The 19,657-nt window shown below is 42.4% G+C and overlaps 3 protein-coding genes across 5 annotated transcripts in view; 1 reads left to right on the plus strand and 2 right to left on the minus strand.

Annotated features, from left to right (window-relative positions):
* Window positions 1-1,083, minus strand: part of fryl (furry homolog, like) — a 58,904-nt gene extending 57,821 nt beyond the window's left edge. The window contains exon 1 of one of the 2 annotated variants that reach the window (XM_041040154.1): window positions 959-1,083. The gene's annotated coding sequence lies outside the window, so the exon portion shown is untranslated. Of the gene's footprint in view, window positions 1-767; window positions 817-958 lie in introns of those variants that run through there. The other variant, XM_041040155.1, reaches the window with a different exon arrangement.
* A 1,498-nt stretch (window positions 1,084-2,581) lies between these two features.
* ociad2 (OCIA domain containing 2) lies at window positions 2,582-5,235 on the minus strand. Its single transcript, XM_041040160.1, has 7 exons — window positions 5,033-5,235; window positions 4,852-4,936; window positions 3,669-3,722; window positions 3,501-3,548; window positions 3,234-3,390; window positions 3,041-3,115; window positions 2,582-2,850 (listed from the first exon to the last, which is right to left on the minus strand). The coding sequence occupies exons 1-6, from the start codon at window positions 5,129-5,131 to the stop codon at window positions 3,043-3,045; spliced, it is 516 nt and encodes a 171-aa protein (XP_040896094.1). The 5' UTR covers window positions 5,132-5,235; the 3' UTR covers window positions 2,582-2,850; window positions 3,041-3,042.
* Window positions 5,236-6,940: 1,705 nt separating this feature from the next.
* dcun1d4 (DCN1, defective in cullin neddylation 1, domain containing 4 (S. cerevisiae)) lies at window positions 6,941-13,029 on the plus strand. 2 transcript variants are annotated; one of them, XM_041040159.1, is made up of 11 exons: window positions 6,941-7,030; window positions 8,344-8,414; window positions 8,517-8,556; window positions 8,787-8,874; window positions 9,068-9,156; window positions 9,267-9,337; window positions 9,574-9,665; window positions 9,837-9,945; window positions 10,412-10,516; window positions 10,661-10,763; window positions 10,865-13,029. In XM_041040159.1, exons 1-11 carry the CDS (start codon window positions 7,012-7,014, stop codon window positions 10,918-10,920), a joined length of 843 nt encoding a protein of 280 aa, XP_040896093.1. In that variant the 5' UTR covers window positions 6,941-7,011; the 3' UTR covers window positions 10,921-13,029. The 2 variants fall into 2 exon arrangements, with proteins under 2 accessions (XP_040896093.1, XP_040896092.1); XM_041040158.1 differs by lacking the exon at window positions 6,941-7,030 and adding an exon at window positions 7,690-8,022.
* Window positions 13,030-19,657: the final 6,628 nt, after the last annotated feature.

The raw sequence follows: 19,657 nt of genomic DNA on the forward strand, positions 1-19,657 counted from the left end.
TGACCAGATTCCTCTCTGTCTGTATCCAAGTGCTTGGGTCTCTACAGGACACGAACAAATGCTTCATTGTATGTCTGCACTCTGAGCAGGGAGAATGAAGTCCTCAGAGGAATGTTTGATGAAAAGCTGACAGTTCTCTCACTGTAATGCCAGTACATCAGAACCACCATGCCTGAGCATGTCATGGCTTTGTACGTTCAAAAACCCCATCTTTTAAACGGAGTCTTCTCGTAGACACGAGCAAATAACGCAGCTTTACCTGAGCGTTTTATGTCTCAGACAAATCTAGTGCATCAAAGACCACTAGGTTAACTGGGTTAGCTCTGTGCACTGTGTGCGAGGTTTAATGCAGAAGGTGAACAATTCAAAGAATCTTGTTGATAACTTCGACGTCTGATGCGTATAGTTTTTACTTCCAAGACAAAACTATGACCAAAAAGAGAACTAGCTACGTTCAAACTGGCTACCATACAGGAGGGCAACGCAGATGGTAGCTTTTAGTTAGCAGCTAGCCTGGTGCAGATACTGTATTAAGCAAACTGCTAATGTTGAGCAGGAGGCTAGCTAGCAGCAGTAGCAGCAGCAGCAGGAGCAACTTGATTTAGCTGACCAGCCAAGTGTCAACTATAAGTTAACGTTCAACGTGCTAGTATGATAGCAATGTTAATAGCCCAGCTAGCTATCGGGCTGCAATAATGCGACTGACAACGGGAGCGTTGAACGGTGCTTCCGATTAAAATTGCAGGGTAGCTAAGCGATTAACTCACCCTAGCAGAGGAGCCAAACTCCTTCTTTAGCATGCTACGGCAGCCAATTTTGTTCCCACAGTTGGAAAGCTAACGTTAACCTCAACGGCAAAGTTAATCACGGAACTTGACGTAAGCCAGTGTTAACTACATTAGATAGCAACTGCCCTGCCCTCAATTACTTAATTATTAGTTAAGCTGATGTTACTCACAACTTTTGCTTCCTCTCCCTTTACTTGAGCTAGGTAGCTAGCTTGCAGACGTTTTTTTCATTTGCCGAACAAGCTTCAGCGTCCCGGCCCTCCTCCATTGGAAGGATTTGCGTAGTGGTGTGATTTTTTTTTTTCTGCCTGTATCGGCGTTGGGAGACCTCCACTGTCAGAACAGACGGCAGCCTGTTCGTCCCGCCTCCTCAATGATGATTGGCTCTGGTGGTGTACGCCCACGTAAAATGCGGCCTTCTATTTCACCAAATACGTGGCAATCCTGAGAAAACGACCTGTTGATTGGATGACGTCCCCGGGGGTGACATTCATATGGGTACATTTTTTATCACAAACAGCGTACACCGAAATGTACACGGGTAGGCGGGTACTCGAAGGAGAGGAGTTGCAGTGGAATTATGTTTGGTATGGTCCAAAGCCGCCTATAGAAGAAGGTATACAGATTAAAAAAAAAAAAAAAACACGTTTCACGCCTTACTGGCCCTAGTATTTGAGTACTCTAGTAAGATAAAAGAAATATTTACTCTTCATAATGTATTTATAAGCAGATATAAAACATTTTTACTTTTATTAATAACTAATTCTCCTAAAGCAATTTTAGGACTGGTCGTAACGGCTGCATTCAACAGGGTCACCTAAACTGTTTTACTAGACAGGCTGGTAAACTGGGTTGGATTTTCTGGCACAAGCCTGAACTGGTTCAAATCCTATTTTAAAGATACTGATGACAACACATTTGAGCAAACAAAAAATATGTGGAGTTCCATAAGAATGAATTCTTGAACCTGGGGCTACTGCACTGGACTCTCAGCATTCATCATCATCGTCATCATCATAGGATACAATGAGATTGCAGTGCAACTCCCTTTCAGTGCAGTAAAGAAACACAGTAAAAAACACACAAACAGTGCAATAAAATGTGAATATAAAATAACAGCATACTTCATAGCAGCCTATGAAAGACAAATAATAAGGTATAAGAAGTATAAAAGTATAAAAAGTAGCAGCATGACCTGGAGGTTTGGGACTTAATTGGATTTATTGACTTTCAACTTTAGCGCACCTTAAAGGATTGATTTTAAAATACTCTGTTTATTAAGCTCCAAAATACATCTGTGATCCTCTTCTCTGCTATGAACTTTCATAACTGCTACTAGGTTGCTTACTTTTCAAAAAATGAAAACAAATGGTGAAGTAGCTTTTAGCCTCTGTATGTACCGTATCTTTAAGTTGTCCTAGATATGTTGTACAGACAGTACCTGATATAACTTGTGGTGTTGTAAACTATTTATCCAGAATAGCAATGTAGAAAATAGATATCATTAGGTAGGCCACAGAAAATGACCATAGCCAAGCATATGGTGTTCAAAGAAATAGATGTTAAACATTCACAGATAAAATACGTGGCCTTAAAAAGATGATGATCTTGGGAAAACAAGATCTTTAGTGAAGATACACAAACATGAGCATTAATGAAATGACTGAAACTATTTTAAAATGGTACTGACATTACTGATTGTCTGTTTGCTGATTCCTAACAGGGCTGGACGTGCTCATTGGTGAACAGCACAAGAACCTGCCATTGTAAACAAAACAGACGACTTGTTTCATATGTTAGACAATATTTTATTCTCTTTTGCAAAAGTATGTTGCAGCTGATAATTGAAACACTGAACAAAATAAAGATCAAAAGATCTATGATTGGAAGGATAGCAGCTCCCCCTAGCGGAACTTTGTGCATAGTTTGACATGAATGAATATCAGGTACAGTTTATCAGAACAGATGAAAAGAGACAAATTGTATGCACTATTTAGAACATTTAATAAACAATAAAGCTGCTACTGGCAGAGCCATGCTGACGGTCAGTCCTTCAATGACTCTGAAAAATGAAAAGGAATATGTGTCAATGTGCAACACTATACCCCAGAAAATTAGGACCACAGCTCATAATTACTGTAGCATGTATGTGAGTACACAGTACCAGTACAGGTCATTAAGTAGTTTTTAATGACTTCAGAGTTGTGTGCACTATATGTTTTCGTAGCTCTGTCGACATATGATCCATTTACCTCTAACTTTTAACTTCCTCTGCAGGTGCAGCCTGAGCCGTTTTCTTACATTCTTCACACACATGGTGGCAGGATCTGTTGGGATAAATTTCTGGTCAGTGACACACACATGCAAAGGAGTAACACAGCATCACATTTCTAGTAGATAAACTTCTGCCATGACAAAAATCTACAAATTCAGTGTTGTCCCCACCTGTGTCCAGGACCAGAGTTACTAAAATGCCCTGGGCGACCTCCATTAGACCAGGGTCCAAATCCTGGTCCATCCCAAAGGCCAAGCTGCTGGAATTTGCTTCGACAAGTTCCAACATAAGATGCTTTTCCCACTGCATAACCAAGGATCCCAGCAACTTAAACAAACAAACAAACAAAAAGATAGCTAGGGACCAATGATTGCTTAAGGATTGTTAAAAGCATTGCTACTAATAAACTGAAGTCCAGTATACTGTATGGTACACACCTGCTAGTTTTGGAAAGGGACCAAATCGCTTTGATGATTTCCAGATACCTACATGGAAATAAATTTGAATTTAAACCACATGGGATCATAAGAAAATTCATTGCTTTATATGTGTCATTATGATATGATTAAAATGAGGATATAAGGGTGTGAAGGTCAGTGCTTTACCATTGTAGATCAGACCACCGGTGACAGCCATGCTGCCCAGAGAGAAGGGAAGGGCTAAAGAAAGAAAGAAAGAAACAGTGTGAAGCTGGCCAAAGCAATGCAGTAAGAGAAACATAACGGTAATGTACAGTTTACATAATCTTTCACCATAAGCTATGGTATTTTTAGCACTGATATTTGTTCCCCTGGCGAGACACATTCACTTCCTATCATGCACTGATCCTGTCTTGTGCAGAGTTCAATCTGATTGAACTTTCACCTGTGAGACTCAACAGTGCGTCCATCTAACTTACATCTACATCTAACTTCTCATGCAGGAAGTACTGATTGCTGCCATTCCATGTTTATATAAGTGTGGGGCGGGAGAACACAAGCTGCAGCTGCATGTCTGGCAGTGAGTGAAAGGTCGGTGATAGAGGCTAAGAACGATAAAGTGTTGATACAGAAAACATGGATCATTTCCAGTTTGTGGAATCTTAATCTTATCTGATCAGCCAAGCTGGCTCCAGTAGCTTATGCTTACCACCCTGACTACTTTCTGTCCTAAGCGCTGCTCACTTTGACATAGTAATTCTGGTCTGACAGTGACTTTAGAGCTGTGTGGGTGTGCATGACTGGCTTATCCCTGAATCTCTTGTTGTCTCTTGTTGTTTTTGTTCCATTTGTTGAAGCAGGTCATTTTTTAAGGATTCAGTTAGGAGTCTGGATTAGGGCGACTTCGTTACACACCCAGCATGGCTCCACCCAAACAAGACCTAAAGAGCTAGAACAACTTAAAACACCTGCACGGTCATAATAATTCACTGATTTCACCACAAAGGACTAAATATGAACATAGAGAATAAGTAAAAGTGGAAAAATATATACTATCAGCGTGAACAAGATGGTGGTGTTATTGCAACTTAAGTGTAGTAATTGTCAGCTAAAGACTGAATTCCACAAAGAGGAATGTAAACACATGGCAGTAAGTGAACGGGGTGTTGATGAATGAGCCCAGCCCCACTATGGCTACTACAAAAGACTTGTGCAATACTCGGGCAACAACATATCCAAGCCAGCGATACAGTATAGTCTCACACCTAAAGTCATTTGACAGATTTTTTGGCTTCCTAAGTCTCTACTCAGTAAGAGGTAAATTTGTGAGAAGCATGCATGTGTCTTCTGAACATCTGAAAGAGACTACCTCTGTACCAGAAGCTCTCCTCATGGCATTCTTTCCAAACCTTTCTCATATCATCTCTATGAATGTGACGATCACTCAGGGGGCACTGTAGGACACAGAGGACAGGTTAGGTATCATATCTGGCCCACAGTTGCCCATGAGGGCCGACATTATCCTGTACAAGTCGTTTGCTTCCTCTCACCTTCCACTCCCCTTGAACTGAAGTGGGATTAGTAGCAACAGATGTGGCTCCTTCATCTGTCTTCAGTGTTGTAGTTTCTCCAGTTGTTTCAGAACTCATGATGCAGGAGCCTCCGGCAATCTTTTTCTGGACCCTTACAGTGCAACTTTCTCAGGTATGTATACTGTCGCTTTCTCTGTGCCTCAAATGTAAATATCTGTAATTGCTCCTCCCTGGATTGTGTCTTTAACTCCACCCCACTTGAAAAAAACAGTAGAGGCGCTGTCCATAAAGCTGTATCAACATAAAACAAATTAGGCATTGGCTAAAAAAAAACCAAGTGTCAACATGTAATGTTGGACAGTAAAAATCAAAGTGGATAATGTTCCTCAAAAACTGTGACATAAAAATGTTTCCTATTTGTCACATGGGTTGAAAGACACACATTAAGCCCTGTAGTTCCAGTATAGGCTTTATTTAGAGAAGCCATTGTTCCTTCTATGCTGTTGTTCAGAAGAAATAAGAATAGTGGTAAAACATTATTTTCCATTTACAAACAAGCATGTTGGTCATTCTAGCACTGTCTTGCTGAAAGAGAGTTTAACAGGAATACTAAAGTTCTTCAGTTAAGGAGCAAGCTCTCATTTCACAAAGCAGTAACTCCCCTATCAATTTCACAGTTGAATATTAACTTAAACTTGTCATGTTCTTCTATACTGATGCACACGCAAAGCATTGTGCGGGACGGTAAACGCAGATCCAAAAGTCCTCTTTGAAATATGCTGACAGTTTGGCCATGGGTAAAGAACAACAACTATCTTTAACACAGCTAACCTACAGAGAGCTAAACTGAACTAATAAATAATATATATATATATAAATCAAATAATAAAGTACCTCACACCTATACACAGAGTGCTTGAGTCAATGCACTTACATAACACCAATGTAAATGACTGCTGACCAGTACTGCCACTGTGAAAGCAAACAGTGGGTTCTACTCCTGCAGGCACAAACAGGTATGGCAGAAGAAATAGTGATAATAAAGTAAGAACAAGGTCAAAACAGCCATTTGCAGTCGACTCTCCAACAAGCAGCTGTTTGCCCAGCTCTGCTTTGAAGGTAATATGAACTTACTTATAATGGTGGCATTCAGACTTTTTAATTGGCTGGGCAATTTGCGTTACCTGACCTCAGTCAAATAATCAGCACTGTTTGCTAGCTAACTCGCTGACCAGTTACACTGAGTCATTTAATTCAGATCAGCGTTAACTAATCCGATAAACCAACTTGGGGCCAGTAACGTAGCCGCATTTGAACCTATTTGTTTGTTTCGTTTGATAAGTGGGACCTCCAGCCACCTGACAAACAGAGGTAACGGTTGCTAAACTTGATACACAGAACTGAAGCATTATTTGGGACAGGACTTTTATTCAAAAAAGTTTACAGAAATCCCGCACTCCTACCGACTACTGACCCCGCAAGGACATAGTAGGTAAGCGCCTGTCGCCTTTGGTATGATTTTTTATACTCCTATACCACTGTGAAACGAGACATAACCATAACCCTCATTGCCAAACGCACCGCCACCAACCTCCGCCAACGCCAGTTCACATCAAACGAACCCAAACAACCGCTACACTGGGAGGTCAACTTATCACTAAACTGACCAATCAGATTCCATCGTGGGCTGGCTTTCAGGCTTGCACGAGGAAATTCTGATGATTGACGTGCTGATAAAAAATTCTGGGCCAATCAAACACAGAGGTAGCGTAGCCTGTTTGGGAATTCTGAGCAATCACATTTGTGTGTGGGAGGGGTCTATTTCTTTTTCCTCCTTCTCGTGACATGACACCTTCAGTAACCAATCGACAGCGAACAGAGGCGGAGACCGAGCGGACCGAGTTTCAATCATCGTCCGCGGGCGTGGTTTACGTTGAAAAGGCCCGCCTATTGGCCGGTCTGCGGACTTCCCACAGACAGTTGTATGTTTCATAAAAATGCACTCTGATGCGGCAAGTAAGTAGTAACGTTATAGAGGCTTTTCTCATCAAATCATCACCATTGACGGAGGCTGTAGACTTTGTCGGAGAGAATCAAACCGACGCTTTGTATTTGTAAATCTGCTTTTAGCTCGTGGCTGTGTAGGATTTGATGAGTGCCCACAAATTCCGTGCTATTTGCTGGTTTCTTTGTATTTGCTAGTGCTGTCTTGGGCGACAACAAAGGAAGGATAGCTACTGTAATTTCGGTTGTTTTGGACATGCAGGAGGTTACTTCTGACACGGCAGTTGTACTGAAGTTATTTTTTTGTGTAGCGCTAGCCGTGCTCAGTTGAATGCCGCCGACATTAGTTAAATTGAGAGGGTTTTTCGATGGTAATCGGAGCGTTGTGATGTTTATATTCATCGTTACTGAGGCTCCACTATGCGTTTCAACTCAAACTTGGGATCAGCGTATTGCCAGTGTAAATCGGTCAATTTTCTGGTCAACTGCGGACTATTACAGAGAATGAAAATTGTGACGCAGTTGTGTAAAACATCTTTCATTGCCTGCTGCAGCAGTGCTCTCGGGCTTTGCGGCACCTCCATAAGCTGCTGCAAAACGTCTGCGCAACGCTTGTGTGCTTATAGCCACATAATGTAAGATTTTTTTAAACAACGTAAAATGCATTCAATCAGTTGGGGTAAATGTTGGGGGGTAGAAGGGGTCTGAAAGAAATAGTTGTTTTGTCGGGGCTTGGGAATTGTAGTTTAGTGTTCCAACCGGAGCTGAAGTCTAAATGGCCTGTTTGGAGGAAATGGACTACAACGCCCATACCCAGCTCTCCAGATACTTTGTAAACTCTGTGCAAGTTGCGCGTCTGCACTGCTATTTTAGGTATGCAGCTAGTGCTATCTGTTCGACAGTGTGTTGGTTTGCCTGGTTTTGGCCTTTAGAAATAAATGAAAAGCATCGGCGTTTGGTGACAGCTTTTGAACGGGAATGCACAGGCGACACTTGGCAACAAGGTAGCATGCGGGGCCAAACATTTTCGAGTTTGCATGTCTTTCAAGGAATGCAGAGAGTCACTCCCTGTCGATATTTTTTTTCTGTGCTTTTCTGAAACGTTAAACCGTTAAACTAGGCATCGGACGTCAGATGTTTGAGCACCGCACAGTCTACACTGATTTCGGATGAAAAGCTGCACCTAATTTAAATCATGTTCTTGTTGGTGCTAGGATGATGTCACCTTCCTGCACCCGTAATACCAAGCTTGTAAGTTTGATTGGGGGCAGGAGGTTGTGTGCTAGTTTGAATTTTGATACTAACTTTATTCTTTGTGGAAAAAGATTTTCAGCTGAATTCCCACTTGACTACACTGGCCAGCATCCATAAGATCCACCATACCCTGCACAGACTGGTAAATACATATTAGCAGCTTATAGATTTTACTTTTGTGTCTACATATGTGAGTGTGTGCCATGTCTTTATTTAATGGTATTTTATGCATCTGTTTTGACAGAACCTGACGGAAGACGTTGGACAGGACAGCCACCCCACAGGTAAAACTTCTGGTGGTCACTGTGTTTCGTAGTTAACACAGAACACTGTCACCACTGTTATTACTAGGACAGTCATGCATTAAACTACTGCCAAAATGGCATATTTGTTCAAAGTGGACTGCTGGCACTTTGAAAGTACATGAATGTGAAGCATGAGAAAACAAGCATCAGCAATGTCTTGTTTTTAAGTGTAACCCCCTTTTCAGTTTGTCTTCCATTTCCTTCCCCAGCTTGTTGCTCTAGAGCCATGCCTCCAAGGAAAAAGAGGAGACCCTCTGCTGGAGATGACATGTCAGCCAAGAAGAGTCGCCAGGACAGGTGTGACAACCCTTTGTTAAAGATTAAAAAACAAAACACTTCAGTAGCATAGCTATAACTCAGTGTTTATCTCAGCTATACAGGAGTGCTTGTTTTAGAAATGTGTGCATAAAGACTCTGCTTGTGAAATTCTGTACTGTGCTTGCAGCATTGCTGCAGAGCTTGAGACTAAAACTGTCTTTAACGTCTGCAGCGTTTTCAGAAAACATGAAACATCACAAATTCGCGAGGAGGAGACATTTTCTAGTAAAAGATGCTTGGAGTGGTTCTATGAATATGCAGGTATGCAGATATTATAATTTCAAAGCAATCCACTGATCATGCCATTGGTTTTTAGCTCTACTTGTAAAATTGATGCTATGTGTAGTTTCACACTTGTCTGTCTGAAATAGGCTGTGACGATGTGGTGGGTCCAGAGGGCATGGAGAAGTTCTGTGAGGACATCGGAGTGGAGCCAGAGAATGTAAATAGTTTTTTTTGTTTTTTTGATGAAACCTGGCAAAACAAAAAATGTGCAGCCCCAGTTTCACTTCACTGTTTACGCTCCTTCATTATTTGAGAGGTTACTGAGGTCACTAGGTTTTCTCTGTTTAACATGTAACAGTCTTGTAAATTCAGTATTTAGATTGATAATCCAGGCTGACACATCTTCTATTTAAAGAGATCTGTAGCTATAAATGTCGTTGTTTGTGTGTTCAGGTGGTGATGCTGGTTCTTGCTTGGAAGCTGGATGCCCAGAGCATGGGATATTTCACTCTTCAGGAGTGGCTGAGAGGCATGGGCTCACTGCAGTAAGTCGCTTTCCTATTTTTTTGCCTTTTATCACATTGTTTTCAAGGTTGATTGCTGCTTTACTGTGTTTTCTCTGTCTCAGGCCGTGTCTTTCAAGAGTACTCTTCATTCTCAGTTGAACTTGAAGCAAAGTGTAGAGTATATCTAATGCTCTTCTCTGCTGTTGTCAGGTGCGACTCCACAGAGAGGCTGAGGAACTCGCTCGATTACCTGAGATCTGTCCTAAACGACGGCACCAGTTTTAAGCTCATTTATAGATATGCCTTTGATTTTGCTCGGGTGAGTCAAGCAAAAATATTTTCTACAAGGAAGCTCACATACGCAACATCCCTAAAACAAGCCCAGTTCAGTTCAGTTAAAAAGTGAAATCCCTGTAGGAAACAGTTATTGGCTGTAGTGCGCATGGTTGAAAGTCTTGTAAAGTCTTATTCAAACCAGTGCACAGACCAACCTTGATATTTTGGGTAAGTAGAGTGGGAAATTTAGTGTGTAGCTTATTTACAGTCCACCTTTTCAGTCCTATGCATGATTTTAAATAAAGCAGCTCACTCTGATAGAGTGAAAGAAAACATGATAGAGTGACTGTGATAATAGTGTTTTATTATATTACCAGCGGGTGAAGGAATTCAGGCTGTTATGTGTATGGGGCTAGTGCTGCTGATAGAGACGTTTCTAATCTGCTTTGTTTTAAACTGCTGACATTTTGCATTGATTTCATGAAGCCTTGGGTGTTTTGATTGGACAGGAAAAAGATCAGAGGAGTTTGGACTTAAACACGGCCAAGTGTATGCTGGGGCTTCTTCTGGGAAAGACGTGGCCTCTGTTTCCTGTGTTTAATCAGTTTCTAGAGGTAAGCGTCACGTTCAGAAACGTCCCATGCGGTAGATGTATATAAGGTTATTTGAAGTCCAGTTTGACCTTGGGCAGGGTTGCTGGAACTGAAAGGTTGTGGTGCCATGTTAATGTAAAGTATTCATGTGTTATTATTCCTCAGCAATCCAAGTACAAAGTCATCAACAAAGACCAATGGTGCAATGTTTTAGAGTTCAGCAGGACAATCAACCTGGACCTCAGTAACTACGACGAGGATGGTGCCTGTGAGTGAACACGAGTCTACACAGAAACGTGACAACAGAGCTCCATGTAAATGTTTCACAAAGAACAGTTTTCTAATCTCTCTTTCTTATCCTTTTATCAGGGCCTGTTTTGCTGGATGAGTTCGTGGAATGGTACAAGGAAAGACAGATGTCATAGCTGCAGAGCAAAAAGGAAAATGGAAAAAATACAACTGTGACAACAACGACAACAACAAGAATCAACAACCAATAAGTAAACAATACAACAATGGTATAGCAGTGACAGTGGGTACTTCCTAGTAAAGGAGGGGTTCAGGCTGTGGGTGGGCGAGGGTGGGGGCGATGGGTTTGCAGCCTGGGTGCATGCTGCCCAGAGCGCGGTTGCGGAGGGCTGTCATTGTGGAGTTATGTTCCCTACCGAAGTTGCATAGTGGGCAATCTTGCGGCAATCCCCAGCGGCATTGCTCTCTCTCACTGTGACATGTCATATTGCTGTCTGTGTTAGGATAACATGGTATCATACGAGGATGATGGAAGCAAAATGGTGGTGTGTGGGAGAACCACTCCTCACCCCTTGTCTTCAGCACAGAGAAACCAACAGAAGTGACCATTCATGCATTGTGTCTGAGTCTTAAACAGGGTCACTTTGACCTGGGCACATTTAAATACTATATATCTGTGCAATGAACTTGAACTTGAGCTTTTCTGGACAGATGGCACTAACTATTGTTGGTCATATTTTGAGTTTGATACGAGTTCTTTAAGAAGCACACTGTGTCAAATGGTTGATCGCAGGTTTCTGGTGCCTGTGCTGTTTACTATTGATTTGTGCCAGTGATTTTTTTTTCCCCTCCCTCCGTTTTTTTTTTTTTTTTTTGTTCCCTCCTGCTGTTTTGCTCCAGCTAATGCTAACAGTTTGCTAACCCCCTGCAAAGGCTTCAGACCTCATAACACCAAACAAATCAGCATTGCTGCTTACTAACTCTTATTACAGATCAGCATTTATTGGTCTGATGACCAATTTATGTATCTACGTTGTGTAGGTAAGAGTATTATTGTGCCTCAAACCATGGAAGTCACTTTGTGTGTCCCACACACGTACCAACAAACCCAAATGTATATACACGTGTGAGAACACATACTACACATACACATGCTCATGCACACACAGACACACTGAGTGGTCAGGGATTATATCAGGATGAATTCAGACTGTTTGGGCTGTGTTATGAGTTGACATAGATCTAGTTGGTGTCCATTTTGTCTTGATATGTGGCATCTGTTTTGTCTTCCTTAGTCCACTGATAGTTTCAGGTCTCCTCTTACTAGTAGCATCTCTCCCAACACTGACAGTGTTAATATAACTACAGTGGAAGACCAGTGACCCTCTCAGGACGAGGTCCTTTAGGCTTGAGTAGTGAGGTAGGTTTGCTGAAAGCATTGCTTTGTACCACCCGTAGGATCTAATCAAAACAATGGACACTGACAGTTTGAACCTGTGTGATGATGCTCTGCTCTTTTTTCGCCTAGTATAATGTTCTTGTAACACATGTATAAATTTTTGTCTTTGGCTGTGGTGTGATGCTGAACTGTCAGAAGATTTAATATTTGCATGCACGCTCCAACAGAGCCTTTTGTGAATGGATGAGATTTTTTGAAAAAACATTTTTCAAATGCGTTTTTGTTTTGTACAGGAATTTGTGCAAGTGTTTTGTGCTTAATTTGATATTCACGATCATGTTATCTTAATTCTGATGAGCAACATGATCATGTATATTAAGACCTGGAACACACCTGTAACCTCAAGGTGGAACAGGAGTTCCCCTCCTGCATTTGCCCCATCTTACACATCCTCACACATGCGGTTAAAGCTAAAGCTGCAGCCAGTACACAGGATCTCATTTATTTATTCAAAGTGCATAACTTGTTTTGCGACTTTTGCACCACATTGTCACAATACACATTTAATACGCTTTGAAATCTGTTGTGAAGATTATATCCATCAGTTCCCACGTCACTGAAATCCACTGCAGCTGAAACTCTATGAAAGCCTCTGTTGTCATCACAACGCATCAACTGTCAGCCTAAAATCTAAGATCAGGGTAGTTGTTGGATTGCTTACCAAATACTCTGTAGAGATCAGTATTTCGATTTTTCTCCCGTCACAATGCAGGAGGAGGAACAGCCTTGTCCCAACTGTATATATGTATGTAAACTATGTAAGTGTCTATATGTCTGTTTTCACTATAACCTATGTCTATATACATAAATAAAATGGTTTATTAACTTACTAGCTTACATTTGTGCTCTTTACTCTTACAGTTTTTCTGCAAGAGAAAAACATAAAGTAACTTATACTGCTGTTACTCTTGTCATTATTTAGATGTACTTATGTCTCCAAATGAATGCTCTGGATTATATTATTCACACATTTTTATTAAGGTCTCTTAATAAGTGCATTGATAATGCGTGACCATTAAGACTAAATGGATTCTCGTTGATTACAGGGAGACATATTTGTGATGGATGGTTACAGAAATAAGGTTTATCTGAAAGAAAACATGCTGCCTTCTACTGTGCTCTACAACAATTCCATTGAAAATTTTAATATTTACAGTTCATTTCAAGCTAAATACTAATAATAAAATCTATTTTAATTCACTAACCAATTTAAGATGAAACAACAGTGCCAATCATTAGCTTGTTTTATCAGCTTTGAGGATGCAGTGATTTCTGTATTAAACATCACTGATATTCAGTCAGTCAGAGGAGTCAAAACAGAATTCCAGGTTTTGCGATGAAAGAGTCAGATTACTCAGCATTTCTGCTGTGTTTCAGATAGGATCTGGTACCTTCCTGCCCTTGTGTCTTCCTGCTCAGTGCCTCCATGTGAGCCCAACTTCTTCATCTGGGAGTGGTGTTGCTGGAACAGGAGGTGGAGCCTCCTGTGGTGGTTCTGTATCTCTGATGTCATGCCTCCTGTCATCTATGGAAGTAGGGGAAAGATGTAATTTTGTTAGTGGCTGTTTGGCCAAGGGCTTGATGTCCTCCTCAAGCCTGTGATGGTTAAAACTGGTGTAACCATGTTGATCATCAAATAGAGAAGATGCACCCTTACCTAATTTGTCATCTTCTGTGTCCCATTTTTGTCTCTCTGATGACATGGCTTTTAGGGCACTGAGACCCTTCTTTTCCCTGCTGTTCCCAGACAGAGCCCTCAGTATCTCATCTGTGCTGCCACTTGAGTTGTCAAACCTGTCAAATGATCTGCTGGATGGAAGAGAAACACTACTGGCACTAAGAGCTGAATATCTATGCATTAGTGTCACATCTGCTTTCTCTCTGTTCTTATCGTCAGTTTTACTCCTGGAGGAGTTAGATGAGTCAGATCGGGTAAGTTCTGGTTCTGCAGGTGGAACTTGCCGTGGAGTCGATAAGCCTACATCCAGTCGTCTCCTTGGACTGGAGATAGAAATGTCAGGCAAATGGCGACCGACACCAGCCCACCTTATCTCAGGTGGCAGGTCCACATCTGTGGTGCGTCTGGATTGCTCGATCCTTCTCTTTGATATATCATCAATGCTCATCCTAGGAACTCCACTTTGGCCAAGAGATGTATATCTGTTGCCCACACCATGGGATAGACCTTCTTGAGCAACAGTTACCACTTCAGTATGGTCTATTAATTGACTTTTGGCACTGGGGGAGAAAGAATTACTAAGTGGCAAAGACGGTTTTATAATTAAACGCTTATAAGTGATTTGAGAGTCGCTGTCTGTCATTCCTGACATATTTGATGCCTGTCTGCTTTGTTTTGCAGTGTATCCTGCCACCTCATTCTCTTCGCTGGAGGAGGATGGGGAGTTGTTTGGCTCAGGCAATGGTGCCTTGATATTCAGACGCCTCTTAACGAGTGGGACACCAAGACTCAGGTCAGGAACACTGTGGTTTACCTTCTCATCATCACTGCTGCTGCAGGTGGATGATTCTCTTTCTAATGGAGCTCTGATGTCCAAAGCCCTCTTGACACGAGGGATATTGGTGAGACTCAGATTAGGCCACTTTGAGTCAGACTCCTCTCCCATTTTTAACGTGGAAATCTGGGGTGCTTCCTTTTCTGTGAGTACAGGCACTTGAGATGTTTCCCTCCATCTGTTCCCTGCATATTCTGTTGATGTACCTTCATCATCACTGCTGGAGGAGGAATCAGACAGTTGCTGTAAAGGTGGTGTAGCAGGAGCCTTTTCACTGACCCTAATATTCAGATACCTCCTAATATGTGGAGTACCAAAACCAGTCACCATGGTATCTGGGTTTGACTTTTCTTCAGTTGTGGGGGAGCTATAGTCTTTCCTTAATCTCTCTTCAACCTCTACTAAGTTGCTGGAGTTGTTGTCTCTACCCATCAAGGTGGGAGAAATATTCACTGGTTTGTTTTCAAGGGTCACAGATGAATCTGTGCCTATGATTTCTTGCATCTGAACTTCCTTTTTCCTTAGTCTTGTTCTACTGTTTTTATTCCCAGTCCCACTTTCACTGTTGGAAGAAGGGGGGGAGTCAGGTGGAGGTGATGTGGGCAGATTTGGTGGTACATGTTTATGTGACGTGATTTCAAGACGCTTTCTGAAGCGGGAGATACCAAGATTCATGGTGGCCCACCGTGACTGAAGCTCTGGGTTTATCTCTGGTGTTGTGCTGATGTTGTCATTTGTTGATTTGTTCTTCAAGTCATCTGTAATAACTGTATACTTTTCTAATTTGATATTATGGTCTGTCTTTGGATTATGAGAAATGTTTATCACTGGGGTTTCCGGAGACCTTTTGAACTCCTTTTCTGAGGCCTTTGATATGGCAGATACTCCCATTCCTACTTTAGCAATGTGGTCTCTGTTCTCACCCTCACTCTCACTTTCAGAAGAGTTTGGTCCAGACTGTTCCGAGCCAACAGATACGCTGCTAAGAACCAGATCTGGTTGTGGTGATGGTGCTTTGATATCTAGACGTCTGGTGATGTGGGGGATACCTAGATTCAGTTCATGCAACATTGTCTGTTGCTCATGATTTGTGATGCCTACATCACCTTTGCCTGTCTCATGTTTTACTGTGTGGCTTGAAAGTCTTTCATTGTCACTGCTGGAAGACTCAGAAGAGTCCACTGGCTGAGGTGGTGCTTTGATATCCAAGCGCCTTTTGACAGGGGGGATATTATAATTCAAGTCTGGCAATTTTGTCCCTGGTTGATGATTTGTAATCCCCACACCAGTTCTGTCTCTGTCCACTTTCACATGTAGGTCTGTAGTCCCACTGTCACTCCCATCACTGCTGGAACATGACTCAGTTGAAGGTGAATGTGTCTTAATATCCAGGCGTCTTTTGACATGGAGGGAACTGCTGAGACCCAGCTCAGGCCATTTTGGATCTGGATCTGGTTTTATTGCTACTGATGCGTTGCTTAAGTCTTCCATACCCTCCTCTTGCTCATCTGAGCTGCTTGATGAATAGGGACTCACTTTGTTGGCTTCCTCTGTCATCTGTCCCACTGTATGGTTTGTACTCCCACCACTGAATGAATCAGGAGGTGGTGATGGAGCTTTGATGTCCAAACGCCTCTTGATGCGAGTAATATTGCCAAGATCTACAGCAGACCACAGTGTTTCTGGATCATTACTTGCAATGTCCACCTTCCCAGGCCTCTCTTTATGATGTACGGTTTCATCCTCATTGTCACTACTAGAAGCTGAACCAAAAGGGCGTGATGGTGCTTTGATATCTAGACGCCTCTTAATGCTAGGAATATGTTCCAGATCTAGGGCAGGCCACTCACGGCTTACGGTTTGAGATTTTTGCAGTTCTGCAATGGCTACCTTCACTGGTCTCTGCTTCACTGTGCGGTCAACTGTTTCATCTTCACTGCCACTACTAGTAGATGAGTCAGAGTCTGGTGATGGTCCTTTGAAATCCAGACGTCTCTTAATGTGAGGAACATGCTCAAGATTGAGGGCAGGCCACTGTGTTTCTGGATCATGACTTACTTTTTGAGATTCCTGAAATGGAAGTTTTGACATGTGTATGTCCCCATGTTCCTGCTTCTGTATAAGGTTTGTTGTTCCATCCTCACTGTCACTACTAGAAGATGAATCAGGAGATGTTGATGGCGCTTTGATATCTAGACGCCTCTTGATACGTGTAGTATACTCAAAGTCAATGGCAGGACACTGTGTTTGTGGGTTATGACTTACAGTGGGAGATACTTTAACTGGAAGCCTCTCCGTGTGCATCTCCCCTTGTTCCTGTTTCTTTTTGAGGTCTGTGGTTTTATCCTCACTGTCACTACTGGAACACGAATCAGGAGGGGGTGGTGGTGCTTTGATATCTAGACGCCTCTTGATGTGAGGAAGATGTTCAAGATCTATGACAGGCCACGTTGCATCTGGATCATGACTTACTGTTTGAGATTTTTGTGATGGAAGCTCTGCTATGCCCACTTTCCCAGGTCTCTCTGTTAGGCGTGTAGTTTGATGCTCATGGTCACTACTAGAGGATGAATCAGAGTCCAGCGATGGTGCTTTGAGATCTAGACGCCTCTTAATGCCTGGAATATGCTCAAGATCAAGGAGAGGCCACTGCATCTTTGGGTCATGATCTTTAGCTTGAGACACTTCAGTTGGAAAACTTGCCATGTGTATCTCCCCCTGTTTCTGTTTCTTTATGTGGTTTGCTGTTTCATCCTCACTGTCACTACCAGAAGATGAATCAGGTGATGGAGATGGTGCTTTGATATCTAGACGCCTCTTGATGCGAGGAATACCTCCAAGATCTAGGGCAGGCCACCTTGTGTCTGGATCATGACTTGCTGTTTGAGATTCTTTAAATAGAAGCCCTGGCATCTGCTTCTCTGTGTGGCTTGTTGTTTCATCCTCACTGTCACTACCAGAAGATGAATCCAGAGGAGGCGAGGTTGCTTTGATATCTAGATGCCTATTGACACGAGGAATATGTTCGAGATCTAGGGCAGGCCACCTTGCATTTGGATCGTGCAAATGATCCACATTTTGATCATTGTGCATTTCATCCTCACTGTCACTACTAGAAGATGAATCAGAGTCTGGTGATGGTGCTTTGATATCCAGACGCCTCTTGATGCGTTTAGTGTGCTCAAGGTCAAGGGCAGGCCACTGTGTTTCTGGATCAGTACTTTCTGCCAGATTTTCTTGAAATGGAAGTTTTGAAATATGCACCCTCCCTTGTTCATGTTTCTTTATGCTGTTTATTGTTTCATCCTCACTGTCACTACTGGAACACGAATCAGGAGGGGGTGGTGGTGCTTTGATATCTAGACGCCTCTTGATGTGAGGAAGATGTTCAAGATCTACAGCAGGCCACGTTGCATCTGGATCTGCATCTGTTTGAGATTTTTGTAATGGAAGTTCTGCAATGCCCACTTTCCCAGGCCTCTCTGTGAGGTGTGTTGTTTGATCCTCACGGTCACTTCTAGAAGATGAATCAGAGTCCAGTGATGGTGCTTTGATATCCAGACGCCTCTTGATGCTTGTAGTATGATCAAGATCTAGAGCAGGCCACTGGGTGTCTGAATCATGGCTTACAGTTTGAGATTCTTGAAACTGAGGCCTTGCCGTGTGCATGTCTCCTTGCTTCTGCTTCTGCCTGTGATCCATTATTTGATCTGCGCTCTCCTCACTAGAAGAGTAATCAGTAGGTGGTGATTGAGTCCTGATGTCCAACCTCCTCTTGATGGGAGTAATACGGCCAAGATCTAAAGCAGGCCACTGTGGCTTCATTGCATCACGTCTATCAGACTGATACTCTTCCACTGGAAGCCTTGCCATGTCCACCTGTCCTTGCTCTTGCTTCTTTGTAGATTTTGTTGTTTCATCCTTTGTGTCATCACTAGAAGATGAATTAGAAGCTGGTAATGGCGCACTGATATCCAAGCGTTTCTTGATTTGGAATACTCTGCCTTTATTATTTTTCCCTTTAAGATCTCTGATTTCTGTTTCACTCTCACTGCTGGAGGAAGATGAATAAGCTCTCGGTGGTGAAGGTGCTCTGGTATCCAGACTCTTACCCAAACCAAGACCACGCCACTTTGTCCGTGGCATGGGTTTAACATTCTCCCTGGTATCCCTCTTAGTAACACCAGATTTATTGTGGTTCCTTTCAGTATCTTCTTCCTCCTCCTGGTCTGAGTTCACAGTGTATTGTGTAGGCTCATTCTCACTGACATATGAGCTGGAGCTGGAGATATCCTTATTCTGTCTATCTGAAGTTGGTAGCACAATCTGTTTGGAATCATTAAAAGAATCAAACACACCGCTGGACCTTGCAGATGTGCTTCGAACAGAATCGCTAAATTCAAATTGTTCTTCATTCTCCTGCCACAGATCAGAGTCTGCTGGATTGGTATTATTTGCATGTGGTGAGCAATCTTCAAAGGGCTCAGAAGAAAGTCCAGGAAGTTCACTTCTGCCCTCTATGGAAATTTGTGGCACCTCTACTTTTCTGGATGTCGAGAAATCAGCTTTCTGCTGAATGGAGTCCTTTGCCAGCTGAGGAGACTTGGGTGATGTGTGGTCTCCCCGGGTCATTTGGTCCTTTTTAAATATTCCGTCAGATAGTGAAGAATCTGAGCATGAAGACAAGCTTCTTCTCTCCTCCAGCTCGACAGGGTCTGGGATGTGTTCAAACTCCATCTTGTGTGTGCTATCTGCAGCAGTGATGCCCGAGAGGCCTCTGCCACCTCTCTGGTTGTCCTCTGGACTGCTCTCTCGTAAGCTTTGTTTACTTCCTGAATCTCCGTCAGTAGGTTTGTTCCCCTTAGCCTCAGCTGCTTCACATTCAATCACTGCATCATTATTGACGATTTCCTGATTTCCACTGGCTACGGTATCATAATA

Source organism: Toxotes jaculatrix, chromosome 6 (assembly GCF_017976425.1).
Source record: "Toxotes jaculatrix isolate fToxJac2 chromosome 6, fToxJac2.pri, whole genome shotgun sequence".
Lineage (NCBI taxonomy): Eukaryota > Metazoa > Chordata > Actinopteri > Toxotidae > Toxotes > Toxotes jaculatrix.

Coding starts and splice junctions, on each gene's coding strand:
- dcun1d4 (XM_041040158.1), top strand. CDS start 7,794: ATGGCCTGTTTGGAGGAAATGGACTACAACGCCCATACCCAGCTCTCC. Junction 9,157..9,266: donor GTGGTTCTATGAATATGCAG/GTATGCAGATAT, acceptor TGTCTGAAATAG/GCTGTGACGATGTGGTGGGT. Junction 9,666..9,836: donor AGAGGCATGGGCTCACTGCA/GTAAGTCGCTTT, acceptor TGCTGTTGTCAG/GTGCGACTCCACAGAGAGGC.
- ociad2 (XM_041040160.1), bottom strand. CDS start 5,131: ATGAGTTCTGAAACAACTGGAGAAACTACAACACTGAAGACAGATGAA. Junction 4,937..5,032: donor CAGTTCAAGGGGAGTGGAAG/GTGAGAGGAAGC, acceptor TGTGTCCTACAG/TGCCCCCTGAGTGATCGTCA. Junction 3,391..3,500: donor TCCCTTTCCAAAACTAGCAG/GTGTGTACCATA, acceptor TGTTTGTTTAAG/TTGCTGGGATCCTTGGTTAT.